The sequence below is a fragment of the Eulemur rufifrons genome, chromosome 19 (genome assembly GCF_041146395.1).
Source record: "Eulemur rufifrons isolate Redbay chromosome 19, OSU_ERuf_1, whole genome shotgun sequence".
Lineage (NCBI taxonomy): Eukaryota > Metazoa > Chordata > Mammalia > Primates > Lemuridae > Eulemur > Eulemur rufifrons.
This window is the reverse complement of record NC_091001.1, coordinates 61,181,040-61,207,321: the sequence shown is the minus strand read 5'-3', so window position 1 is coordinate 61,207,321 and position 26,282 is coordinate 61,181,040. Positions and strand designations below refer to the sequence as shown.

At 41.7% G+C, this 26,282-nt stretch overlaps 1 protein-coding gene across 1 annotated transcript in view; it reads right to left on the bottom strand.

The window, feature by feature from the left end:
* Positions 1-26,282, bottom strand: part of AAK1 (AP2 associated kinase 1) — a 150,900-nt gene that overhangs the window by 38,529 nt on the left and 86,089 nt on the right. The window contains exons 4-10 of the mRNA XM_069494053.1: positions 23,988-24,096; positions 22,349-22,491; positions 12,031-12,152; positions 10,271-10,352; positions 9,656-9,788; positions 6,844-6,947; positions 3,219-3,298 (exon numbers count right to left, since the gene is read on the bottom strand). Of these exons, the coding sequence (XP_069350154.1) occupies positions 3,219-3,298; positions 6,844-6,947; positions 9,656-9,788; positions 10,271-10,352; positions 12,031-12,152; positions 22,349-22,491; positions 23,988-24,096 (773 nt within the window). The remainder of the gene's footprint in view (positions 1-3,218; positions 3,299-6,843; positions 6,948-9,655; positions 9,789-10,270; positions 10,353-12,030; positions 12,153-22,348; positions 22,492-23,987; positions 24,097-26,282) is intronic.

Genomic DNA, 26,282 nt, shown 5'->3' with positions numbered 1-26,282 from the left:
GGCTCAAGCGATCCTCCTGTCTCAGCCTCCCGAGTAGCTGGGACTACAGGCATGCACCACCATGCCCGGCTAATTTTTTTCTATATATATTTTTAGCTGTCCATATAATTTCTTTCTATTTTTAGTAGAGGTGGGGTCTCGCTCTTGCTCAGGCTGGTCTCGAACTCCTGAGCTCAAACGATCCGCCCACCTCGGCCTCCCAGAGAGCTAGGATTACCGGCGTGAGCCACCGCGCCCGGCCGCAAATACATTTTTAACACACCAATCAAAACATACTGAGATTTCCTTCCAGCAGAACTTTTCCTGTTGAATGTGAACAGAGAATCTCAGAGAGAATGCTACGTACAATGCAACGTTTCTCAAGCTTATTGGATCTTGGGACCCTTTTACCCAATCAATACCTCCTAGGATTTCCCCAAATATACTTTGGGTAAGGATGCAAAGAGGGGTTTGAGGCAGGTGGCTTTCAGATATAGAAAGAACTCAAACTTAGTTATACCTAGCTGTCAAAATGGTCTCTCTACAATGGAAAACATGCAAATGAGAGAATCTAATAATGGCAACAAGAAGGAATAAGTAAATAATTCAAGATAGAGGATTTTCCTCCAATATACATACTCTCTTTTGTTCATACTAATAAAATTTTTAGGTGGGCACAGGGTCACCCAGACTAAAAAATCACACTGCCTGGCCTCATTTGTAACCAGGTGTAGCCATGTTTCTAAGTTCTGGCCTTCCATGGGATGTAAGCAGATTGTTATGCAGCACTTTCAAGAAGCCTTAAGAAGTAACTGTGGTGCATGTCCTGTGTCTGTCTTCTTTAGCCATTCCTTGACCCTGCTGCTTGGAACTGGAATGCTGCCATATTGATCCATGCACTCACGGCTACACTGTAGGGACAGGAGAGTGGTAAGCTTGGAGAAGTCTGCATCCCTGAGGGCTTCGTGGAGCAGAACTGCCATACTAGCCAGGGACCTCCAGACTTTGTTTATTTGAGAGAAAAAACAAACATCTATCTTCTGTAAGACACTGTCGTTTTGGACTTTCTGAAACTCCCAGACAAATCTAATCCAAACTGACAGAGAAGACTGCTGTGGGATCTGCTTGCTCCTTGTGATGGTGCGGAAGCCCAGGTGCTACCTTCCATTCATTTATAGTGGTCCAGGCAGCTGGCTACTACCTAACTCAGATCAGAGGTGGCTGTCCTTTGAAACTGCACTTTAGGGACTATAACTGAGGTTAGGCCAAAATAAACAAGTTTCATGAATACTTCCAAAGTATGCTTTGCCAAAATATTTTCAAAACGGCCTCCATGAAATGGAAAGCAGGAAGCAAAGCAGCTGGCTCCAGATCCTTCCCCATGACATAACTGCAAGGTATGACCATCCTGGACCCAGAAACTTCTTACTAGCATCCTGTTAAAGGGATGCACTTGTTGGGTGGGGAATTGGTAATATAAAGGCTATCACATAGGCTATCACCCAGGGAAAGGAGGTGGTAAGGAAAATGGGACAGATATTGGAGAAGATAAAAGTGTAAGAAAGAAAAAGCTAAGGGTGACAGAGGTGAACAGACTTCCGTACAAATCCAAATGCAAGAACCTCACATTGGTCTTCTCCTGAGGGGGACATCTTAGAAACAATGGGATACGGAGTAAAGAAAACTATATTTGAGCTCGCACTCTCCACTAACTGTGTGATAATGGGCATGTCACTTAACCTCTTTCAGCTGTGGATCCCTTATGTGTAAAATGGAGAAACATATATAACCCTACATTATAAGGCAGATGTGAACATCAAATGCATCAATAACTAAAAGTGTTTTATAAACAGTAGAATGTCTAAAATGTCAGTTTGTATGGACTTCCATGTGTGTGCTTTGTGGGAACAAGGAAAGGGACCCTTGTTTAGCCTCACTATATACCATGTTTGAGTCTAGCACAAGATGGCCATAAACCCGAAAGACTAAGCTAATTAAATCAGCCCCAAAGCCAACTCTCAAAGAGGTGAGTATGGCAGAATTACCATTAAGAAATGGACAGACTACAAAGTACCAAGTTTTGCTTGTTAAGCAAGTTTGCTATGTTTATTAAAAACCAAAATCTCATTACTTTAGAGCCACATCTGGAATAACTCTATATATACAGCATTCTATACATAGTCAAGAATTTTTAAAAATACGTAAGTTATTTTAGTGTTCTATTAAAATTCACATATTCCCATCCACGGTACTTTGTTGACACAGTTTGCTGCTAACAATTCCTTGCCAAGGTAGGGTGGTTGAAATAGAGGGGTCTAAACACCTCCTGGGCTACCTCCACAATTTGCCATTTGGAAGGTTTGGCAGCCATGACAATGTGCCTTGCAGACCTTCATCTACAGGCAGCATAAAAGACCAATGCCCCAGCTGCTGTGTCCCCAAATCCACTGCCAAGTTGGCCCCTGAGGCCACACTTCCCATAGGTTGCTCCCAGCCTTAATATCTAGCCATAGGGACTCCGGGAGACACGGAATACCTCTGCTGGCTGACTTTGACATAAAGACTCTCCGACACCTTTGGTAAGCCTTTCTTAAATTGGGTGAGAGTCCAGGTCACTTCAGCCCATGCTTCTCCTCACTCTCTCTGGGTCACACTTGCATTGCCCTCTGATGGCCCTCCCAGGCCTTTCTGTGCTCTTTTGTCTCACATGGGCATTTCCCCAAATAACATCTTTGCTTGCTTAATCTTCTCTTGGCATCTGCTTCTTAGAAGACCCTAGGTTGTATACACCATGATTAAGACCCACAGGGTCTTTTGCTATTCAGGGACTCTGTGTTTTGACCTGTACCCTGCTAATGTGGCCAGAGTCATAGAAAGGAAGAAGGAAAGATAGGTCGAGGATTCGGGTGGTGAATGAGGCTAATCAAAAGCCACGTTTTAGACCTTGTTCTGTCGACATTTAAAGTCTGCTGTTGCTGCATCTCTGAATGCCCCTGTGCCTATTCTCATGTAAAGGAAACAGCTGTAGATTCTTGATTCTCTTTCAAATGAGATCGCAGTATTTCATTATATTGCTTTTTGCATCCCCAAAGAACAGTTTCTGCCTAGTGGGGACAGAGCTTGCCTTCCTGGCTGTGCAGCCTCTGGTCACGGCAGCATAAGAATGAAAAACACAAGGCATCCTCCCTTGCTGCTGTGGCAATTGAAGCAGAACATGTGCTCATGAAGGCATTTCTTACCTGGCCTTTGGCTGGGTCTTTTTTGCAGCTGCCTCACTGGCTTTCACTGGTTCAGGAAGCTTTGCAGGAATGGGAGAGTTCTATAGAGTTTAAAGGAAAAAAAAGGACATCACAGATTAAAGAAAAGAATAACCACCTCACCGGGGCTCTGAGCTGATAGAAATACATTTTGGGATCTTCTGGAGCAGCTTTCAGGCCCTGAGCTCTGTCTAGGGGAGGGAAGGGAAGATAACCAAATGCACATCAGACTCAGCTGCAATCAGGGAGCAAAGTATCTGAGAAGAGGAGAGAGCTGCCTGCGTGCAGCACATTCTCCCTGATCAACCTCCACCTTCTGTACCAGGCTGAGCTCACTGGGGCTTGATTTCAGTACCCATCTCCTCCTATAGCACAGCTTAGAAGTGATGTTATGAAAAGAAAGGGAAGGAGATGTCTGTAACTGGTATTATTCAGATACCAGCCAGGTCTTAGAGAAGTTAGAGCTGATCGGTCTGTCAAACCAGGGTGCACTCAGTCTGCTAGTTACAATGCTGGGAGAAAACCACAGTCAGCAGATATGTATGGTCGCTGAGCCAACACCTATTCCCAACGTGTGAGGCACTACTCAATCCACAAGTCAAGCAAAGTTCCTCTAGCTTAAGTTCCGTATCATCCACCATCTAATGTCACTGCTTGAGGGAGTAGCAGCTAGCTGTCCCTAACCACAAAACAAATGCTTACCACTACTGAGCGAGTATACCAAATGACATGAGACTTGTGAAGTTTACTTTTTAAAAACTAGTTACCAATCTGAATGCTTCCAATTATATTTCACATTATTTAACTTTATGAATGGGAAAATGGAACTAGAAAAGAAAATATGGTCACATTAGTTTACTGTACAGTATCCCTTCTTTCAATCTGGGAAACCCAACAAACAGAATACTAGCTATAAAACTGGCTTGTTAGGAGGGTCCCCTTATTTTCTTCATGTTTCCAGGTGGGGGGATTTCTGCTGGAAAACATCTCCTAGTATTCTCTCCACTCTTCAAGCATCCCTCTCCAAAGGGAGAGAGAAACTTATTTGACTGATAAGTCTAGGAGACAAAAGTGAGCTGGTCTGGTTCGCCCTTGCCTTCCCTCCTTTATGGAAGTGCCAACCTCCCAGGAATCAGGCATTGACACCTCCGTCATGTGGACCTAGTGTTAGCAAGCCTGACTGGTCAGGCTATGTCCTCCAACACAACCTTATTAGTAATAAGGCGAATATTCTAAGCTGCGTCTGAATGAGTCCCACATCTGATTGTAAATATGGGGATGAAAGAGGAGTTATTTATCAACACAATCAAGCTCTAATACTGACATCAAAAGTTCACTATTGGAGACACTAACAAGAAAGTTTCAGAATAGAATCTATTTATTACAGCCATTAGTAAAATATTAAAGAGAATTGAATAATATGACACGAAAAATATGCAAAGATTGTAAAAAAAAAAAAAAAAGGTGTTTGCAAGCATTTTGCTCTTTTTGGGGGGGGGGGTGGAGACAGAGTCTTGCTCTGTCACCCCAGCTAGAGTGCAGTGGCATCATCATAGCTCACTGCAACCTCAAACTCCTCAGCTCAACCCAGCCCTGTCTCAACCTCCCAAATAGCTGGGGATACAGGAGTGTGCCACCATGCCCGGCTAATTTTTTCCATTTTTAGTAGAGACGGGGTCTCGCTCTTGCTCAGGCTGATCTTGAACTCCTGACTTCAAGTGATCCTCCTGCTTCAGCCACCCAAAGTGCCAGGATTCCAGGCGTGAGCGCCCACACCTGGCCAGTATTTTACTATTAAAACTGTGAGCGCATAGTTTAGGATTAGTAAGTGTAGAAAACATTCTTATAGCCCGATGTGTTGGGAAGGTAGAAAAAGGAGTGTGAGTTAGATTATTAAGTATGAAATGTCCAATTTCCTTAAGTACTAAGTTTGACAGCTGATATCTCTTACATTTCACTTTGACACTTCTTGTTTTATTTTTACTATGAAGGTACATCCTCAATCTTTTAAATGCACAGTTTGGGTTGTGATTATTTTTCAAAATTTTTTAGAGCAATTTTTGTGAAACCATGGATTAGTCAAAAATTCATGTTATTTTCGAATATGCCATGGAACCGGCAGCGTGGAACCAATGCAGCGCAGACAGGTAGAAATATCAACAAAGTGTTTGGGAAGGATGTGGCTAATGAATGCACAGTACAGTGATGGTTTGAGAAGTTCTGTTAGGGTGATTTTAATCTTGAAAATGAGCCACATGGGCAACTCGAGACCAAGGTGGATAACGATGAGCTGAAAGCTGTAGTGGAAGCAAATCCATCTCAACCTATGAGTGAATTAGCAGCAAGGTTTGACGTCACTATTCCAACAATATTGGACCCTTTGAAACAAATTGGCAAGGTAAAGAAGCTGGATAGATGGGTTCCGCATGAATTAAATGAGCATCAGAAGAGAAATCATCTCGAAGCTTGCCTTTCTTTGCTGTCATGACATAAAGGTGAACCATTTCTACACTGTATTTTTATGTGTAATGAAAAATAGATTCTTTTTGACAATCACAAGCGTTTGGCACGATGGTTAAAGTTGAAGTACCAAAACAGTCCAAAACCAAATATTCATCAGAAAAAGGTAATGGTGTCAGTTTGGTGGTCCAGCACTGTTTTTTATCTGTTCCAGCTTCATGAAATCTCGTCATTCGATTACAGCAGATGTCTACTACAATCAATTCGACAAAATGATGAGGATGCTTGAGATTAAGCAGCTGAGACTGGTCAATACAGACAGGCCAATACTCGGGCAATACAACGCTTGACCACATATCACACAAACAATGCTGCTCACGCTACAGCAGCTGGACTTGGAAACTCTCTGTCTTCAAGACCTTGCACCACTGACTACCACTTCTTCCAGGTGTTGGTTTACTTCTTGCAAGGAAAAATATTCAATTCTCAACAAGCTGTGGAAAATACCTTTTGTGATTTCATCGACACTCGCTCTCTAGGCTTCTTTGCTGCTACCGTTAAGATGGCAAAACTGTGTTGATAGTTTAGGTGCATACTTTGATTAATTGTACTGCTTCTTGTTTGAGATATAACAAAGTACACGTTTGATTCACATTTGATTCAAAATTGGACATTTCATATTTAATGACCTAATAGATGGCCAACAGCAGAAGCAAAATCAAGAAAGCTCTGCTTCAAGGAAGGAGAAAAGCGACAAGGGGCTTAAATTCCAACAGGCATGAGGGCAAGTCCAAGGTCTTGCCTCAGGAAAGCAGCTGCCTAATCACCTCTAGGTAAAATAATAGGCATGTGGCTCTCAGTGAACTGTAAAAGTCGACAAGACATGAAGTTGGTCACTCTTCACCCAAAGTGTTCAATTCAATCCCTAGGAATTGTTCAGCATAATTGCCTCAGTTTTATAATTAAATTCCATGGGAAGATTGGATTCCCTTTATAGCAACTGCTTCATAGTTAGCTTTGTTTGAATGCTCCCTGGTAGGTAAAGCAAGGGACATCTATATTCATTTAAACAGGTGATTAACACCCCAGGAAATCAAAATGGCAATTTGATGATGTTTATCTCCCTTAAAAAGCACCGCTCACATACCTGTACATTTGGAATTGGGCATTCTTTCTTGAGTAGCTTAAATGAGAAGTAGGAGACCTGGTAAATATCTGGCCTTTTGTCAGGGTCTGGTTCCAACATATACCCTAAAACAAACATAAGTAAAGTTAATAATATCCCAACAGTTATTACGTTAGCTAGGAAGCATAATTTCTATCTCTACTACCAAAATTTTGTTGTTTTTACATTTTTATTTCTCATAAAAGTCAGGTAGTACAATTAACCTTTTCCCTCCCCTCTCAGAGAAGCTCTAGCTTTCCTGAAATATTTACTATCCACAAGAAAATCAGCTATTTTAATTGCATCAAAGATACTTGAAGTTCATACTCCGTGCCTTGCACAACAGCAACTCAAGCTCTCAGTGTGAAAGTTACCACCTTCATATTCTGATATCTAGGTTACATGGTCTTAATTCTGACTTTCTTGGTTCATATTATCTTGCTAAACAAATGACTATTCTTGACAATTATAACCAAAACCCAAACTTCATGAATTTACTTATTATTCTTTTATTGGAGATATTAGCTAGTTTCCAGTTTAAAAGAAATTATCAAGTAACACATACATAATCTACTTTTATGGTGCCCTAGAGATCACCTGTTTATTTCCAGGTTCTTTAAGCTTCTGCCTCTCTGAAGCTGGCAAAATCCTCAGAAAAAAAATCTTTAAGAAGACACATAAACATATACCTATACATATAAACAACAATGTATGGCCGTTTATTGCTTAAGTAATAAAATGAATGATTTGGACACTAAATTCAGAAAAAAATCAGTGAGGCTGCAGTCTTGTGAAGGCCTTGCAGAAGACACAGGACTTGAAGTGGTCCTTGAAGGCAGGACGGAATTTAGTCAGTCAGGGAGAAAACAGAGAAAAAGACATTCCAAGTGAGAGAACAGTCTGAGCAAAGAAGGACTTGGAGAAGGATGAGAATGCTCTGCTACAAGGAAACAGAGGAACCAGGAGGGCAAGGTAGAGAGAAGGTTGGGTGGGTGGGATGGAAACAGTACATGAAAGATCTTAAATGCCATGCTAAGAATCTGGGCCCTACTGTGGGACAACTGGCAAGCTGCTGAAGTCTCCTAAACAAGGACATGAGAAGGTGACATTTTATAAGATGAATCTTTTGGTGAGGGTATATTGGATAGATTGAAGAGGAAGGAGAGAAGGTGGTGGCCAGTCCAGGCATGAGCTGACATATTCTACACTAAATAGACTCTGTATATATACAGAGTATATACTACAATGACAGTGATGGAGAGTATAAAGAATGTAATGAAAACAGTAGAAACTCCAAAACAAACAAACAAAATACAGCTGAGGAAATGAGCAATTCTTCCCTCTCTCTTGCTAGCCAGATCCAAAAAAATCTTAAATTTCATTCAGTCAAGCTTGCATGGTGATACCACTGGAAGAAACTGAAAAAAGGAGTGGGGACCTTGTACTGGGGATAAAAAGAAGTGGCGGCAACGATGATAAATTTAATTTTAGACCTGTGAGTTTAGGGTGATAGTGAAACTGTCAAATAGTTTGTAAACTGAAATTGTTTGGGAAAGATACAGACAGTCAGAAAGACAGTCATATGACTTTGTAGACAGTCACAAAGAGTTGTTTTTCCCAATATGAATTTATTGTGCAAATGTTAGAAAAATTAGCAAAAAATTCTACCAGTCTAACATCAAATTTGGCCATTTTCCCATATTTCCTGCCAATCTCATTTACATAGCTGCAATTCTAATGTAGATATAATGCTTTACCTCTGAAAACAATCCAACAATCATTAAATGCCATACGCCATTCCTTTAAATACCTTCCTTTTTTTGCTCAATAAATGGTAGAGGCTGATAGACAAAACTGGCACAGTGGAATGGGTAGCCACTTAAAAGCTGTAACTATGTTAGCTTGGGTAAGTTATCTATATTTTCTCAGCTTCAGTTGCCTCATTTGCATAATGGGGATAATTATACTTAATATATAAAGGGTTTTAAGAATCAAATGAGGTATAAACAGGCCCTCAGCAAATGTCAGCTAGTCCCACCTACATTTGCTACTCCTATTTTTTCCAGTGTATCCCTATCCACGACCCAAAGTGGGTTGCTCAGGACTTATAATCCATAATCGCTAAAACTTAATACCAAATGTCTTGCCCAATGTGAAAAGATAACAAAAATATCTGTTTGTTTAGCATTTTAGTACAGGGGCTTGTGCAAAGACTACTTATTCTACCATCTGGTTAATGAACGTTAGCACATATGCTTGCTATGATGATACAAAAGAGTGGGGAATCTTAGGACTATTTTCAACAAAGCATTAAGTTTAGATGCTTGTTATTAAAACCCCGTGATTAACCTAAATGAGAGGAAAAACCTGGTTCCGTGGAGTTATATAGTCTTAATTATGTATTCACTCCAGTCAATGTACTGCAATCATTTTCATTTGAGTTGCTTCCAGTTTTGCAAAGATGAATTTCTTATCACTTGATATGAGTCAGCTGGACTCCTTTGGTACCAGAGCTTTCAGAGACTGCAACAGAACACGCCAGTACTGTACTGTTCAAAGCACAGTTAGGATTTCTGCTTAGGCAGCAGGCTCAGGTGTGAAACTGAGTTTAGATTTCTAACAAAAAGGCCCACTGCTCTAATTAGACACGCTTACATTATCTTTGGATTTCCAACCATTATCAACTGATTATCTTTGCACCCAACCTATTACTCCTGGAATCTCATTATTGTCCTCTGATCCATTCCTAGTGATTAGACATAAAAATATGAAACTAGAAACTTGAAATACTTACTAATTAGGCAGTGCATGTCTTGAGAATACCGAGAGTTATCAGGAATTGTGAAGTTTCCATCACAAATTGCCACCTGACTCTCCCCAAATGGCAAAGTGAAGTAGCATAGCTTATACAACAAACATCCAAGAGCCTAAAAAAATAAAGATAGCAGATTGCTACTAGTGCTTTATTTGCCATGACTGTAAATGGATGTAATGAGAGATACTGGTACCATCCATATTTATTAGCAGATATAAAAAGTATACACCATTAATCTATTAGAAACTTGAATTAGTACCCAATGCCACTGTTTAGTAGCTGAGTTACATTGTTTCTACCATTATTATCAAATTATGCTCCAGCAAAGACCAAATATTTTACTTGTTTTACTCTTAAGAACTAGTAACATATATGCGAAAAACACTTGAATAATTTTCAGAGCTTGGAAGTAATTTTCTTTATCATGCTTTAAGAAGCAGTGGCTGGTCCCCTCACATTAGAACAACTTTGAGGGACAAGGAGACAATGATATGGTACAGTAGCCACTGTGCTTTAGCACTATCTGCATTAAACTTGGAGTTCAGAATCAAGACTACTGATATCTGAGGTGTGCACAGGTTATTTGACACCTACCCAAATGTCTGCCTTCGTAGTGATGATTTTGCCACTGTACAGGTTGACCATTTCTGGTGCTCGATAGGACAACGTTGTATATCTACAATCAAGAGATTCATTTTTTGTTAAATATGTCAAGGCTATAATTAAGAACCAGGAGCAGAAATACTTTTTTTTTTTTTTTTTTTACAATAAAAGAATCCCTGGGGCTGGGCGCGGTGGCTCACGCCTGTAACCCTAGCACTTGGGAGGCTGAGGCGGGAGGATTGCTTGAGGTCAGGACTTCAAGACCACTCTGAGCAAGAGCGAGACCCTGTCTCTACTAAAAATGGAAAGAAATATATAGAAAAAAATTAGCTGGGCATGGTGGTGCATGCCTGTAGTCCCAGCTACTCGGGAGGCTGAGGCAGAATGATTGCTTGAGCCCAGGAGTTTGAGGTTGCTGTGAGCTAGGCTGATGCCATGGCACTCTACCCTAGGCAACAAAGCGAGACTCTGTTCAAAAAAAAAAGAATCCCTGGGAGAAATCTCCAGAAGAGAGTAAGAAATATTAGTGCAGATAAAATCAAAGGCTGTCCTTGGTACAATCATGTCATTACACCATGGTCCTCTGGCAGCAGTCCTTCTAGTCTATGAATATGTGGGGACCCAGACACTAATGCACTAAATAAACTCTAAAAGCAATTTTTCTTGGGTCCTCAAATGACAAAATCTTCTCCTATAAATTCTTGTTATCTGAAACTATATTTTGTTGATTTGTTTTCAAAAATAATAAACCTTTTAAATGTGGCTCAACATAGAGATGCAATAGTGGCTGGGATGTTCTGGAGAACAGCAGAAAGTGGGCCCTGGCTAGTGTGTGTTCAGGGGGGCGGGTGGGATCAAGAGCGCTTCATCTTTGCTCCTGGAATAAATAGGGCTGAAACAACAGTTATCCTCTTATCTTTGGCTCAAGAAAAAAGTAGTATAAGCATATCCTCAAAGTGAGGGGCTTGGAGTTACCAAGCATGTAATTTGTACTGTTTGAGTCTCTAGATCCCAGATGGGACTGGTTTAGGCATCCATCAGGGCCTTGCACCAGAAGTCTTCATGCCCCAAGCTTGGTTGCCTGGAGTGACACATGGAAGAACAGAGAAGATCAGGATGTAAGTGTGCAGGCTAGACTGTTGATTTATTACCAGTAACAGTGAGTGCTGTTGCCTGGGAAAAATCCAACACTGTGGACATGGGGGAAAATTGGTCAGCTTTTACTGGAGTCACAAATCTAGAGAAACTTTGTCTCATGGAAGTCAGTGAGTCAATATCTGAAGAGACTTCAATAACCCTACTCACCATTAATTCTACTGTCTTATGACCAAGAAGGAAGCAGCAATTTAGGGCTCAGTAAAAAGCACATTTGTTTGACTGACAATGTCCTGGTTGTTGCGATCACACTTAAAAACACCATAGTACTTTTACGTTGTGTACATTACTTGGCTTTTTATGGGATATCTGACATCGTACATCAAAATCTCTAAGTACAATGACCACAGGACCATTGACAAAGTGCTCTAAGATTCCTTCCCTTTACTCTACTGATGAAGGCCTGTGAACTGCCCCTCTCTCCCCACCATCCTTCATTTGAAGTCAGTCAACCCAATCATGAACACAAGGCTCTGAGACAGAGGACAACTGACTAGCACCATTCTCTTTCCACCCCAACCTTCTCATCCACAAGCTGAAAGTAAAGTTGCTCATCTGATTATGGACAAAACTCCAAGAAAGGAATAAAAGCTTACTTCTTAATCTCATCTTCTACTGCGTTGACTCCCTCAGTTTGTGGATTCTGGAATTTGTTGGTGGCACTTCCAAAGTCACACAGGACATAGTGGCCTCGGTCATGCAAGAGGATATTTTCAACCTGAAAAAGATTCCCCAACCATCCATTCCAAGATATCATTTAGTAATGCATGTGAAAATTTGGTTTCATGGTCATTTAAATAAAATGCTTTATTTCTGACAACCTCATTAATGTGCACAGGAAAGTTATTTCCCTCCAAGTATCTCAACAGGGGTCATCCAAGAAGAACAAAAGGAGATGCACAGTAACAGGGAAAGAGGGTGGGGAGGACAAAAAGAAGAAACTCCACAGTAGGGGAAGCAAGAGTCCCATTTTTCTAAATTTCTAGCCACATTTCTCACCTCTGCAGAAACAGGCCTCATGTTTTCAAGCCTCTGTACCTTTGTTCTTGTTCTTGTTTCAGGCTAGGATGCTCTCCACAATCCCCACCTCTTTATTCAACTACCAAAATCCCATTTCAAACCCCAGTGCAAACGCCACATCCTTTTTGAAGCCTTCCTAGGCCCCCACTCAGACATAAGTCTCTCCTTCCCTATTTTCCTTCAGTGCTTCAATTCTTCCATGATGTCAAGTTACTCCACGTGGATCTTGTAAGTACATATATCAATGTCTTTACTACATAAGTTAAGATATTCAGAATTAGTATGTTTTACATTTTAGTTCCTTCTCAAAGAAATAAAATGCCTGGGGATAAATGGGCAGTTTTCCTATTAAAGCATTACCCTAATTTTTTAATAAATGAATTCTTTCAGCAGGGAGTCAGGAGTTCTAGGTAGCAGGGAGCATAAAAAGATGAACACCTAGAGAAATCCCTGGTATCAAAGGACTCTACCAATAAAATCCCAACTCCAAAATAGCAGGCACTGTGTACTCAAGGTGTACTGTTAATTTTTGGTCTAGGTGAACTGAGCTGACTAGTACGCTGGAGGACAGACCTGGCTATGCATGGGCAGTAAAATGGCAGCCAAAAAATCTTGTTAGGCCAATAAGACTGTAGTTCCCATGGTCTTTTTGTCTTCAGCCTTCCAAAGACTGACCACCTTTGGAAAACAAAGGCAAAAGTAGACTGTAAGCTCCTTAAAGACAAGTATCATCTTGTAATCATATTCGTAGTCTTCTCTACCCAGTGCCTAACATAGTGCTCGGTGAAGCAAATGTTTGTTGAATGGAAAAAAACAAAAAAACAGAAACACTCTGTGTGTGTGTGTACACTGCTCTGTCAGGAGCAACATGGAACCCACCAAATACGCAGGCCCTACTACTGTACCACTACTGGTTTTTTTAATAATATCTGGCCATTTATAACGGTTGCGAATTCCTATACTTGTTTCTACACTTTCCTTTAATTCTTCTAAAAATTACGTAAGTATATTTTATAGTCTGTATCTGCCAACTCCAACATCTGAAGTCTTTGCTGCCAACTGATTCTGCAGTTTATTGTTTCTTATTCCTACTGAACCTCACTCATGATATTGTTGTTGTGAGGGGTTTTGTTATCATTTTTAATTCATTCCTTGGAACTCCATCTGTAGGAAGTCTTTGAGACTAGGGTTTAAAGTCTATTATTCTTCGAGAGAGGATATGCTGGTGCACCTGGGGGTACTATAAACCTGGAATCACTTGAATCCAAAATTTTGACCTTGGAATTTTTCAGCCACATAGATAGCATGAACTATGGCCATCAACCTGCATAAATAAACTCTTATGATTAAGAATTCTTAATCGTAGAATTATGAATTAAGAATGATTAGGAGAGATTTTTTTTTCCCCTCGAGATAAGGCTGAGGCAGGCACTTTTGATACAGCTCATCAGTTTAATCTATTTACACAAAGTGAAACAGTCAAGCTTTCCTGAGTATATGCTTACTTTAGAAATTTAAAATAATTCCAACAAAGCATCACTAATGTTTTCAATCTAATTTAGAGGTTGCAAAAACAACTGCCATCATTCACTAAGCTTTTACATGGATTACCCCACTACATTTTCATAATAACAATATTATCATTATCCCCATCTTACAGATGGAGAAAGTGAGGCTCTGAGTGATCAAGTCACTTGCTAAATGTCACATAGCTAATAAGTGGTAGAGATGGGAAATGAACCTAAGCAATCTAATACTAGAAAAGGACAGGTAGTTACATTTCAGCCAAGGCACGAAGGAGGTTAGAAGCAGAGCAATTATTCAAGGCTCCCATCCTTACCCTCCAATGAGGACAGGGGTGATGATACTCACCCAGTGCATTGCATACAAGCTTAAGGACAGAGCTTCCTTAGGTCTTTATGTTCAGAAATGCCCCTATAATAGAAAGCTAGTCAATAAGGAATCAAGTGTTTAAACACTAGCCAGGCTGATTTGTTCAATGTCTCCTGAGCATTTTTTATAATGCCCTAATATGTCCTATTATTCAACTGCTCACTTTCTATTCATCAAATTCCAGCTATTATTCAAGACCTTGCTCAAGTCTTAACTCCTCAATAAAACCTTCCATAACCACCCTAAAAAAGCTACAGAATTTACTATCAGTAGGATGGGTCAGCAAAGGCCTTCAGGCCAAATCAAGCCATGCCCATTGGTTCCTTATCCTATGGTTTATGGCTGCTTTTGAGCTCCGACAGAAGAGCTGAGCAGCTGCAACAGAAACTATATGGCTGACAACACTGAACTTTTTACTATTTAGCCCTTTGCAGAAGAATTTTGCCAACCTTTGGTCTGTAATAACCACTGATAACCATTTAGAATCTGGAAACTTTTTTTTCCACTGTGGGTTGGAATTTAACTTCTTACATATGCTTACTTTCCCAAACAGAGTTAAAAACCTTTGAGGGCAGGATACTGTATTAATATTATGCCTGTGTATGCCCCACAACAGCTAGTCCAATATTGTATACACACCAGGGACCTTAAATGTTGCTGATGAAATCATTTATTCAGCATCATTCAACAACAATCTTCCTCCCTGGCCACCTGCACCTTGCAGAGCTCCTGTGAAACCATGCTTCTATCGTATGTGTGCACTCCCTTTCCGAGTCAGTTTCTGTACTTCTAATGCTGGAATGTATACATCTAGAAAACTGAAAAGTTAATTCAAATCAAAACACAAACAAGATGGTTGTAGGGGCAAAACCATTACTGGGGGTGGAAGGAGAACTAAGTAGACAAAGGATAGAATAAAGATGAAGCACATTGTTGGCCTGATAAGAACAATAATCCCTGCTCTGGTTACTCTGCAAGTTTGTTGAGAGGATCAAACAAGATTACAAAGTTGAAACCACTTGGCAGCAGCCACCTTAGCAACTGCTGCATTCTCCACCCTCTCTTAGTCTGTGCCTGTAACTTCTAACTCCTCTGAAAACCTCGAAGGCCCAACTAGTCACTGTTGCTGCCCTATGTTATCACCACCACCACCACCAGTAACAAAACACTTAACAGAGCACAGTGTGTGGCAATGACACTGGACTTGGGGGGCAGATCTCAGGGACTATTTTAGATGTCTGACCTTGGCCAACTCTTTAAGCCTCTTTTGGCTTGTTTCTCATCTGCAAAGTGAGGCTGATAAGATTTCCATCATTGTTATGAAGCAAGAAAGAGAATGTATGTGAAAGCAAACTATAAATCTCCCTATGGATATGCATGATGTTATTACCACACATTTATGAGTATGAACTCTTACTACAAGCCAAGTAATTTTCTAGGTTCTAGGGAAAAGGCCATGAACAAAACAAAGTCCACTCTCTCATGGAGCTTAGAGTCTAACTGGGGATAATAAGAAAATAATTATAATTGCCTGGTAGTGATAGACAATACGAAATAAGTTCAGCAGGTTAATATATGTCAGGTGATGAAGGATGCTATTTTAAATAGCACAGTCAGAGAAGGTCTCTCTGATGAGGGGAGCAGAGACCTGAAAGAAGGAGAAGCAACCATGGGCCATCTGGGGCAGTGGTCCCCAACCTTTTTGGCACCAGGGACCAGTTTCATGGAAGACAATTTTCCCACAGGCCAGGGGTTGCAGGAGTGGTGGAGCTCTGCGGCCTGGTACCTAACAGGCCACGACCGGGGGTTGGGGACGGCAGATCTGGGGGACGAGCATTCCAAGTAGAGAATGGCCAGCAAAAGGCCCTGAGATGGGAGCCTGCTTGACGTGTCTGAGGACAGAGGCAGACCACTGTGGCTGGACCAGCAGTGTGCCTGGCACTGGTACTGCAGAGAAAGCTGAAAACATGGGACGGGACATATTACGGGCCAGCACGGTCAGGGGAGAGGAGAAGAGATAATGCGGGGCCTTGGAGGAAGGGGAGGCCTTGGAGGAATCAAAGGACTTAGAAAAGTGAAACTGATAACAGGATCAAAGCACAGAGGCAGGAGTGATAGTAATAATAATGATGATGATGATGATGATGATATCAGTAGCTAACAGCACTTACGAAGTGCCCGGCACTGCCCCATGCACTTTTACCTAGAGTAATTCATATAATCCTTACAAAGTCTTCTTGTTCCCCTTAAGAGACGAGAAAAAAGAGGCCAGAGAAGTTACCTAACTTGTCCAAGGTCACGAGGCTGATAGGGCAGGATTTGGGCTCAGGCCACCTGACTGCCAGGACCACAGCGTCACCCACCGTACTGATGGGCATTGTGCAGGGAAGGCGCATGGACAGTTCAGACTGGCAAGAGAGGAGGGAGCAGATGGGGAGAGGACGGAGGAGGAGACAGAGGGCGGACTGAGGAAGGCCACTCGGACGCCATTCAGCATTTCTAACAGGTCAGCAGCACATGAAAATCGTCATGTTAGGAAAGTTAGCTCAGCAAAAGAGAAGGGGGCCTAAGAGAAGGAAGACAATGAGGGCAGGTGCAACGGTCCTGGTGTGAGTGGTGAGGGCCAGGTCGAGGGAAAGGTCAATAGGGATGGGTGAGTGGGGACAGATTAAATGGGACTAGGAAGGTAGAGAACCAACTGGACAGTCGTACACTATCTGGTGAAAACTTCGGCGAATTTGCATACTGCCTGTGTTTTGGCAAAGTCCCTTAGGATATAAGCCTCAAATTGGTTATTGCTGCTTCCAGACCTCAAATCTTTCAGCTCTTTGAGTGCAATGTTGCTGACCTCATTTCCCCAACCTATCAGCTTACGAGGGCTAATAAGTTGTCACTCCCAAGCTCTGCTGTAGCTAAAAGGTCTGGGAGGCCACCTCATGCTGACCTCTTCGCCTTGGTACTATTCCAATCAGGTACGGCATTCAGACATTCTGGTCAGAGAACGCATTCCCACTCTAAAACTTGCAGGATTTGATGAATGCAGGTTTTCAAACCTGTGTTTCTAAAAATGGGACGAGAATCTTCATCCTATTGTACTTCATGAGATCAAAATCTCTTTTCTGACAAAAAAGGAGACGTCTATGACATTTTCAACATGAATGTGCTTGTTAAGCTTTCACCTTTTCTTCCCCTTTCTTAAGAGTGCTTGGCCAAATAGCATGGCACGATACAAAAAATAAAATAAAATAAAATAAAACAAAAACCCCAAACGGAAGTTAAAAACCTTGGTCTTTGTTCTGGTTTGATCACTTCATTAGCTGTGCAGTTCACAGCCGTTCTGTGCCGAGGTTTCCTCATTGATAAAGGAGAGGGTTGGCTTAGGTGACCTTCCCAGATCTGTGACTCCATGATCGGCAATAATGCTCTTTATCTTTCCTCAGAAATGAAAATTTAAAATGGGGAAAACAATTAAGGGGTTAAAATAATGTGTTTGAGGAGAGACAGCATAAAACAGCACTTCGGTAATGGTTATCGCTTAGAACATAAGCTGCTTAAGGACAAAGGGCCACTTCCAGTTATTTCCCGAATGTAACTGGAAAGACCACCGTATGGCGGGCAGGGCGGGGGCCTTCAATGGTTCTGAGCGAGAACGAGCAGCCCCACACACAGGGTGGCACTGGTTCAACATGGTCCTCAGCAAGCCTGGCCTGTGCTCCTTCCCACGTCCCACCAGCTGCGATTCAAGGTGGCGCCTCCTCACCAAATTGAAAGCCTGCTTGGAGAGAAGCAACTCGTACTTTCTCTGGCAAACAGGAGGAGAGAGAACTTTTTGGCTAGTTCACTGCCAGCACTGCGGTGGCTGGTTCCAGCAGTGACCAGGAACTCAGAGTGGCTGAGGCTACATGATGCAACGACAGAGCCAGGGTAAAAGGGAGGTGCTTGGGGACTTTTCACTCAGACCTTGGGAAGCCGGAGGTGCAGTGGGCAACTGTTACTGCCCACCACACACATACTAGGAGAAATCAACAACATCTAGTATGCTAATGAAAGCATCCAGATGGCACCGAGCGTTAAGATTTGGGGAGTTTTAGAAAGCTTCGATCAAGACAACCAGGAGTCAATGATTAAAGACAGCAACAAGGACTTCTCTGCAACAATCACGATGGAGGCTTCCCCAAGGTAGAGGAGAAAGGGAAACAGAGCCAGGCTCCTGAACCGTAGTGGGCAAACCGTCAGCACACCTGATGGTCTTCAATGTCACTTAAAACACAGCCACAGAGCCCAGCGCTGTGCTCCCAGAACCAGGCTGCCTCCCGCTTAGGGGCACTGAGGTGCAAAAGGTGAAGCACTGAGGGAGGCTGGGGAGCGAGCGTGGCGGCCTCTCGCCTATGCGGCTGCTCCACATTCTGCGGCTGGAACACCCTGTGGACTGTTCCGTGTAGTAAAGGAAGAGTCTGGGCCCTGCTGCCTTCACCCTGCTGCTGACCTACCAGTGTCCCCCGGCAAGCCACTGAGCAATGCTGACCACCACCTCCCAGCAGCGCTGGGAACGTCACAGGGCAGTGTTACCTGGAAATATGTAAGCTGGGTAGGTATTATTTACTAGTAAAAAATGATTACCATTTAGGTTGATTTAATCCAGTAAGTGTTTAAAATGTTAATAAAATAAAGGAAGACACTGTTAAGAACATGAAGGTACTACTCTCTTAAAGGATCCTCAGTGGCCCTCTGCCTCCTCCCTTTGCTCTGACCTCTGAGCCCTCTCAGGCATTTACCGTGCCAGGGATGTGCTTAGAGGCTGACACACTCTCCTGCAACCTCACCATGGCCCTAACAAAGCAGCTCTGTTATCTGCACTTTCCAGACAAGCAAACCGAGGCTCAGAGAGGCTAGTGATTTGAGGAGCAAGCCAAGGAGCCTGGAAGGAGGAGCTAGGGAGAACATGTGGTTGCAGTGGTCAAGGGACAGACAGATGAAAAGGAGCCAGAGGCCATGGGGAGAATAAGACAGGGACCGGTCTGTGTCTTGTCCTTTGCACTTGGCAATGCAGAGGAAGCTGCCTGAGCTCATCTCTCATAGCATTTACAATTCTGTCGGTATCTTCACACGGTGCTGCAGAACCAGAGCTCAAAAATGAAATCTAACCCCATTTGACATTTAAGGGGGGGAAACGGGACTATAGAGAGGCCCAAGGTCACACAGGTTACAGGAGCAGTGCCCACCAGCCACACTTCTCCCCTATTTCAGTGCCTCTCCCAAACTCGTCTCCAAGTCAGGCAGCAAGGACAGAGGTCAGGTCCTTAAATTTTGGTGCTACTGCCTATTTCAAAATACATGCTAACGGGATTTAACCAAGAATTTCACTCATTGTTAAAGGCAACTAGGAATAAAGTGGCAATACACATTCATAGCAATGGCCAGCCTGGTCTGCGACTGGCCATGCACCAGCCCTTACCTTCCTCTTCATCCCCACACACCTGCTGTTCCCCTTCTACAGGCAGCCTTTCAGCTCTGTTCTTTGTCTGGAATGTTCTTCATGCTCTCTATGACCACTCATATCCTATCAGTCTGTCGAAATCCCACCTTTCCAGAAAATTCCAACCACCACTGCCTGATCCCACTACCTAACCATACATTAAGCCCCTTCATTCTCTTCTCTTCATCACTTTCTTCCATAAAGTTTTGTATTTATTTCTGTTTTAAGTCTAAATATTTCATTGGTATCTTCTTACCAACAATACTTTAAACATCTTGAGGGTAGGAATGATGTTACATCTGTACCATCCCCACAGAATTATGAACTTGTTCTATGCTAGGCTCATAACACAAATTCACTGAGATGGATTTTCCTTTGTCTACTCAAAAAAAAAAGGGGGGGGGGCTGACTGTGGGCAGAAGTACACTAGAGAAGGCTGTCTAAGGCTTTTGGAGGTATATACTGGTTTTCCTGTAAGCTACCAGCCTCAGTACAGAAATGCCAGTATGTACCACTTCATACTTACTAGGATGGCTAAAATAAAAAATGACAATAACAAGCGTTGGTAAGGATGTGGAGAAATTGGAACCCTCATATATTGCTGATGGATGTAAAATAGCATAGCCACTTTGGAAAACAGTTTGAATGTTCCCCCAAAAGTTAAACATATTGCTGGGTACAGTGGCTCATGCCTATAATCCCAGCATTTTGAGAGGCCGAGATGGGAGGATCACTTAATGCCAGGAGTTCAAGACCATCCTGGACAATATAACAAGACCTCATCTCCGCCAAAAAAAAAAAAAAGAAAGAAAGAAAAGAAAAAAGAAATTAGCTAGGTGTGGTGGCTTGTACCTATAGTCTCAGCTACTCAGGAGGCTGAGGTGGGAAGATCCCTTGAGCCTAGGTGCTCAAGGCTGCAGTGAGCTATGATTGGGCCACTGCACTCCAGCCTGGGCAATAGAGTAAGATGCTGTCTCAAAACAATAACAAAAAAGTTAAACCCAGAGTTATCATATGACCCAGCAATTCCATCCCAAGGTATATACCTAAGAGAATTCAAAACATATTCAAAAATTGGTATACGAATCTTCATAGCAGAATTACTGTAATATCCAAAAAGTAGAAACAATTCAAATGTCCATCAGTGAATGAATGGATACACAAAATGTAGTACATCTATACAATGGAATATTACATAGCCATGAAAAAACAAAGTGCAGATACACGCTACAACACATGTGAACTTTGAAAACATTATGCTAATTAAAAAAGCCAGATACAAAAGGGCACATATTATATGATTCCATTTATATGAAATGTCCAGAACGTGAAAATACAGACAGAAAGTAGATTACTGGTTGCCAGGGGAAGGGGGGCAGGAATGGGGAGTGATTGTTAACAGAGACAGGTTTCTTTTGGGGATGATGAAATGTTCTGGAATTAGATAGTGATGATGGCTGCACAGTCTTATAAATATAGTAAAAATTGCTGAATTATATACTTTAAAAGGGTGAATTTCACACCTGTAGTCCCAACTACTCAGGAGGCTGAAGCAGGAGGATCGCTTGAGCCTAGGAGTTCAAGACAAGCCTCGGCAACATAGGGAGATTCTGTCTCTATTTAATTTTTTTTTTTTTTAAAGGGTGAATTTTATGGTATGTGACTTAGATGTCAATTTTTTGAAAAAAGTTTAAAAGAAATACAACTATGCTGCCTTGATCCTCAAACTTGAGAGTATACAAAACCCATATGGGGTGCTTATTAAGATAAGAATTCTTGGCCCTCTCTGATATCACCACCAAAATTCTAGCCCAGTAGATTCAGTGGAATTGTAATTTAGAATCTGGAGGGCTAGATTCAAATTCTGATGCTGCTACTTCCTAGTTCCACGACCTCAGGCAAGTCTTGCAACTTCTCTGCTCCTTAGTATTCTCAATTGTAAAATGTAATGAGGAATGTCTCCCTCCAAAGAGAGAGAGACTACACTGTGTATAAAGTGTAGCAGAGTTCATGGCACATAGCTGGTGCTCAATAAATGCTAAGCTGAACCCTAGCCAGGTACCAATTCCATTCAACAAACATTGTCAAGTGATTACAGTATGAAAGGCACAGTGCAAGGTGATGACTACTAGGACAAATTTTAAAAATAATCAATTAATGGATTTTGCAAAATATGAAACAGACTTTAAAAACCAAGCATCATTGTTTACAAACTATTTAAATTAGCATATTACTTTGCAAGAACCTAGAAAAGTGAATTTGGGAGTTTATCAGGAAAAATAAAAACAACATGGGTTTAGGCATTTGATAATTATAAAGGATTTCTGGAGGCTACTTTTAAGTAACAAAATTGACACCTGTATTGTACTTTTTCCTTTGTTATTTTCTTTTCCCAGGCAGAATATAAGTTTAGAATTAGGGACTATGCCTTCAAATTCTCTCACATCCCCAGAGTATCACTCTATCCCGGGGGCAGTTAGAAGATACTCAGCAAGAACGCACTTAAGGAAAGAGTGGTCTGTTACCTTCAGGTCACGGTGGATAATAGGAGTTTTGCACTGATGTAGGCGGGCAACGGCTTCACAAGTATCACAAAATATCTGGAGCACTTCATTCTCTGTAAAACCTGTCTGCAGGCGCTGGTTCATCAGGTTTACCACTTGGCCTCCTGAGATGGGTACAGAGTAAAGGAGAGGTTATAAACATTCAGACTTGTCACCTAGCCCAAGAGAATGAATGGCTGTCCAAAGAGAGCAGCCTGGACTAAGGTAACAGAGCTGATCACTGGCCAAACCAGGACTAAAAAACCCAGGTGTCTTGACTCTCAGCTTGGGATTTGTTTTCTTACAATCCAATGCCTCCTCTAACGTGTCAAAAACAGTTTCTTTATTTTACAAAGCACTTCAGATGTGAGCTGCCCCCATTATGTCTTCAAGATTATAGTAGAACTGACAATATGGCCCTGCCGTAGTTGCCTGGTTATACTGTCCCAATTGTGTATGAGATGAGGCCACAGCCTCAACCTGCCATATCTCTGAGTGAGAATCAGATAGCACAATAGATCCAGGGAGCAGGAATAAGACAGTTTTATAGTCTGCACTTAAGAAACACTTGGTCTCTCTGGCTTCACTACTTATTGCTTGGCCTGCAGAAATGCTATACCAACATTTACTCTCCAGGACAAAAAGATTGATGACCTCACTTAGAAAATTATCCAGATCCCTGGATGTTCCTACTACCTGATCTCTAAACAATTTGCTGTCCAAAAGGAATGGGCAAACAGAAATAAACTGTCAAGATCAAATTTGGTAGTATTTTAGAAAATCAGGTTAATAGTTAATACAGTGAAGGCTTAAATTACTGGTTAACATCATATTTTTGAGATTAGCAACATCTTTAATTTATGAACAATATCTTTACGGGTGGGGAAAACGTTAGTGGAACTAAGGGTGATTACAAAACAGGGAACCAAACAGTAAGACAACGACCTAAGCCAAACCTCCCAACAACGATTTTTATGAAATGCAGTCAACTCTGGATAAATTCATGCTACAGTTTGAATTTCCCAAAGGAAATGTTTTTTGAAACTTCAAGCTTTCGACTACTTAACTCTACTGTTAACAGCAGCATCGTTTGAACACAGCCTCACCTTACTAGGAATTATAGCTCTAGAGCAAGGACAGGAGAGTCAATTCCATTAGATGAAAAGGATTCTTCTACCCCGTAACACAAGGACGGTGGCGTGAATAGGAAAGAGAACATATGCATGAGGAAGTGGGGAGGCTGCATTACGTCTTTAGTCCATCTGGAGTTGGGTATTTGTTACGTTCCTTCATCATTTGTTTTAAAGTGTCACAAAGAACATATTCATCTGCATTCTTACATGTCATTTATATACAAGCATCAAATCTTCCTAAACCTAACAAAAATGGAGTTTCATATTATCCATCACTTTCAATTGTTTGTGCCACTGCTCTTTGCCATTATAAGAATAAACAAGAGTTGACAGCAGACTCGGTGTCTTTTAACCTCTTAATTTTCTCATCTGTAAAACCAGAACAACACACTTTAGGGTGTAGCGCACATTGAGTGAAATGACCCCCATGCTCCTGACACCAAAATGCTTGAGAAATGAGAGTTTAAGGGTATGGTTCATATACATACCTCTACAGAAGTCCATCAGAATGAGAACTTCCCATACATCGCCGCTACTCACATTGTTGATACTAGAATCAATGTAACCCACAATGTTCTTGTGCCCTGACAGGTCCCTCTGTGAATAAGAGTTGAGAAATACATTATCAGTTACAGACATCAATTTGGACAGAATTAGGCAGTCAGTTCCATTAGCACAGATAATTTAAACACACAGGGAGGACACTAACAGTGCTGAGAGGTAAGACTAAAGAGCAGGGTCAACAACAGGCTTCCAGTGGTCTCTGAGATTCACAGCCAGATCTTCACTAGCAATCCCATGACCTTACTAAACCAGAGCACTCTCTAAAACGTCAATTCTAGAGTCAAATGCACACAGAATGCCTACTTGCTCACAGCATCAATGCCCCATATAAACCAGAAGCAGAACCCCATCTTCAGAAACACTGCAGAAGGGTTAAGGGTACAGAGACAGTATGGACTATTTAAACATGTAAATTTTTAATTAAGAAGAATAAAACTGATGTTTTCCCTGGTTGTAGGGGCGAAAGTGAATCCAACTTGACTTTTAAATGGTTTATACTATTTTCTCCCTTTAGGAAATATACAAAAAGAATAACTATCTACAAAGTTTTGAAGGGACTACAATAGCATCCAGACCTAAGCATTTTGCTCATAATTAAGCCTTTCAAGCCAACCGACTGGGATATAAGATGAGGCATGTTTCCAGCTCTTCAGTTGGAACTGTAGCAGTTCCAGCTGCTTCCGTTGAGGCATCTCGTAGGGCTGCTTGTGGAATTCATTCATCCAGCAAATATTTGCTGAGCACTTCCTATGTGTCAGGACCCATTTAGGCACTGGAAGCTGCCTCACATCTTGGTATAGTTGTTTCAACATCCATAGAGGCGATCTTTGTAATGATGGTGTTCAAAACCCAAGGTCATTAAGAACTAAGTTGAGGAAAGAAAAAGTAAGCAAGCTGGGTAATATGATATTTTTGCACAAATACAAGGTAAGATTTTATTTTTTGAGAACTACTTTTAATAAATTGTTTTACTTTTGTTTAAAAAGGTCAAGGGGAGGGAGCGGAAAACATGTGGTTCTATGAGAGGCACCATACAAACTTGGCAGTCTGGACTATGACAATGAAAACTACCACCAGCCTAACTAGAGGTTCAGTGTTTAAAGTGATACATAAATTATATACCAAAACAAGAGGAAGCTTCACAGTAGTGAATACACCTGAATCCTGAGCATCAAAGTTAAAACCCATTAGAACTTTCCTCTGAGTGCTGGATTAGGAATAACTATTGCCTCAGAAACAGTAGACTCAAAAAAAAAAAAAAAAAAGGCCGGGCGTGGTGGCTCACGCCTGTAATCCTAGCACTCTGGGAGGCCGAGGTGGGCGGATCGTTTGAGCTCAGGAGTTCGAGACCAGCCTGAGCAAGAGCGAGACCCCATCTCTACTAAAAATAGAAAGAAATTATATGGACAGCTAAAAATATATATAGAAAAAAAAAAAATTAGCCGGGCATGGTGGCGCATGCCTGTAGTCCCAGCTACTCGGGAGGCTGAGACAGGAGGATCGCTTGAGCTCAGGAGTTTGAGGTTGCTGTGAGCTAGGCTGACGCCACGGCACTCACTCTAGCCTGGGCAACAGAGTGAGACTCTGTCTCAAAAAAAAAAAAAAAAAAAGGGTAGACAAAGGCCAAAAGGTGACCTTTGCAGGAACTGGCCAATGGAAGTCAGTGGAGACGTATGTGACAGTAGTTTCAGAGCAGGGATGGTGGTGAGAATGGAAATGGACTTGAAAGCAGCAGCACTGAGGGAAGGAATGTTTAGGATGGGAGAAAATTGAGCACTGGAGAGCAGAAGGGGCCAGGAGAAGAAAGCTTTAAGATTCAAGAGAGGATGAGGACAATTGATGGAATAAGGTCCTGTAGATAGACGGCGGGGAGTTAGAGTACTGTTAAAGGGACTGGTCTCAGAGTAACATTTTTTTCCTGGCAAGCAGGAAGGAGGCAAGGATGAATGTGCATATTGGTTTAAGGCTTTAGAAAAAGGGAATTCAAGTGAGTTCAGATCTATTATTTTGGTGTTGGTAGAGAACAAGGTCATCTTTGAAATGTACAGGAAGGACAAAGAAGCTTGATGAGATAAAAGGCTTAAAGCGTTTGCTTCGTGTAATAGATAAGGACGATGATGAAGCCAGAAAGCCGTTTCTAGAGTTCAAGTTTTTCCCAAACAGAAAGGGATTTGAGGGCTCATGTTTCAGTGGCCTATTCTTTCCTCTGGTTTTCCATC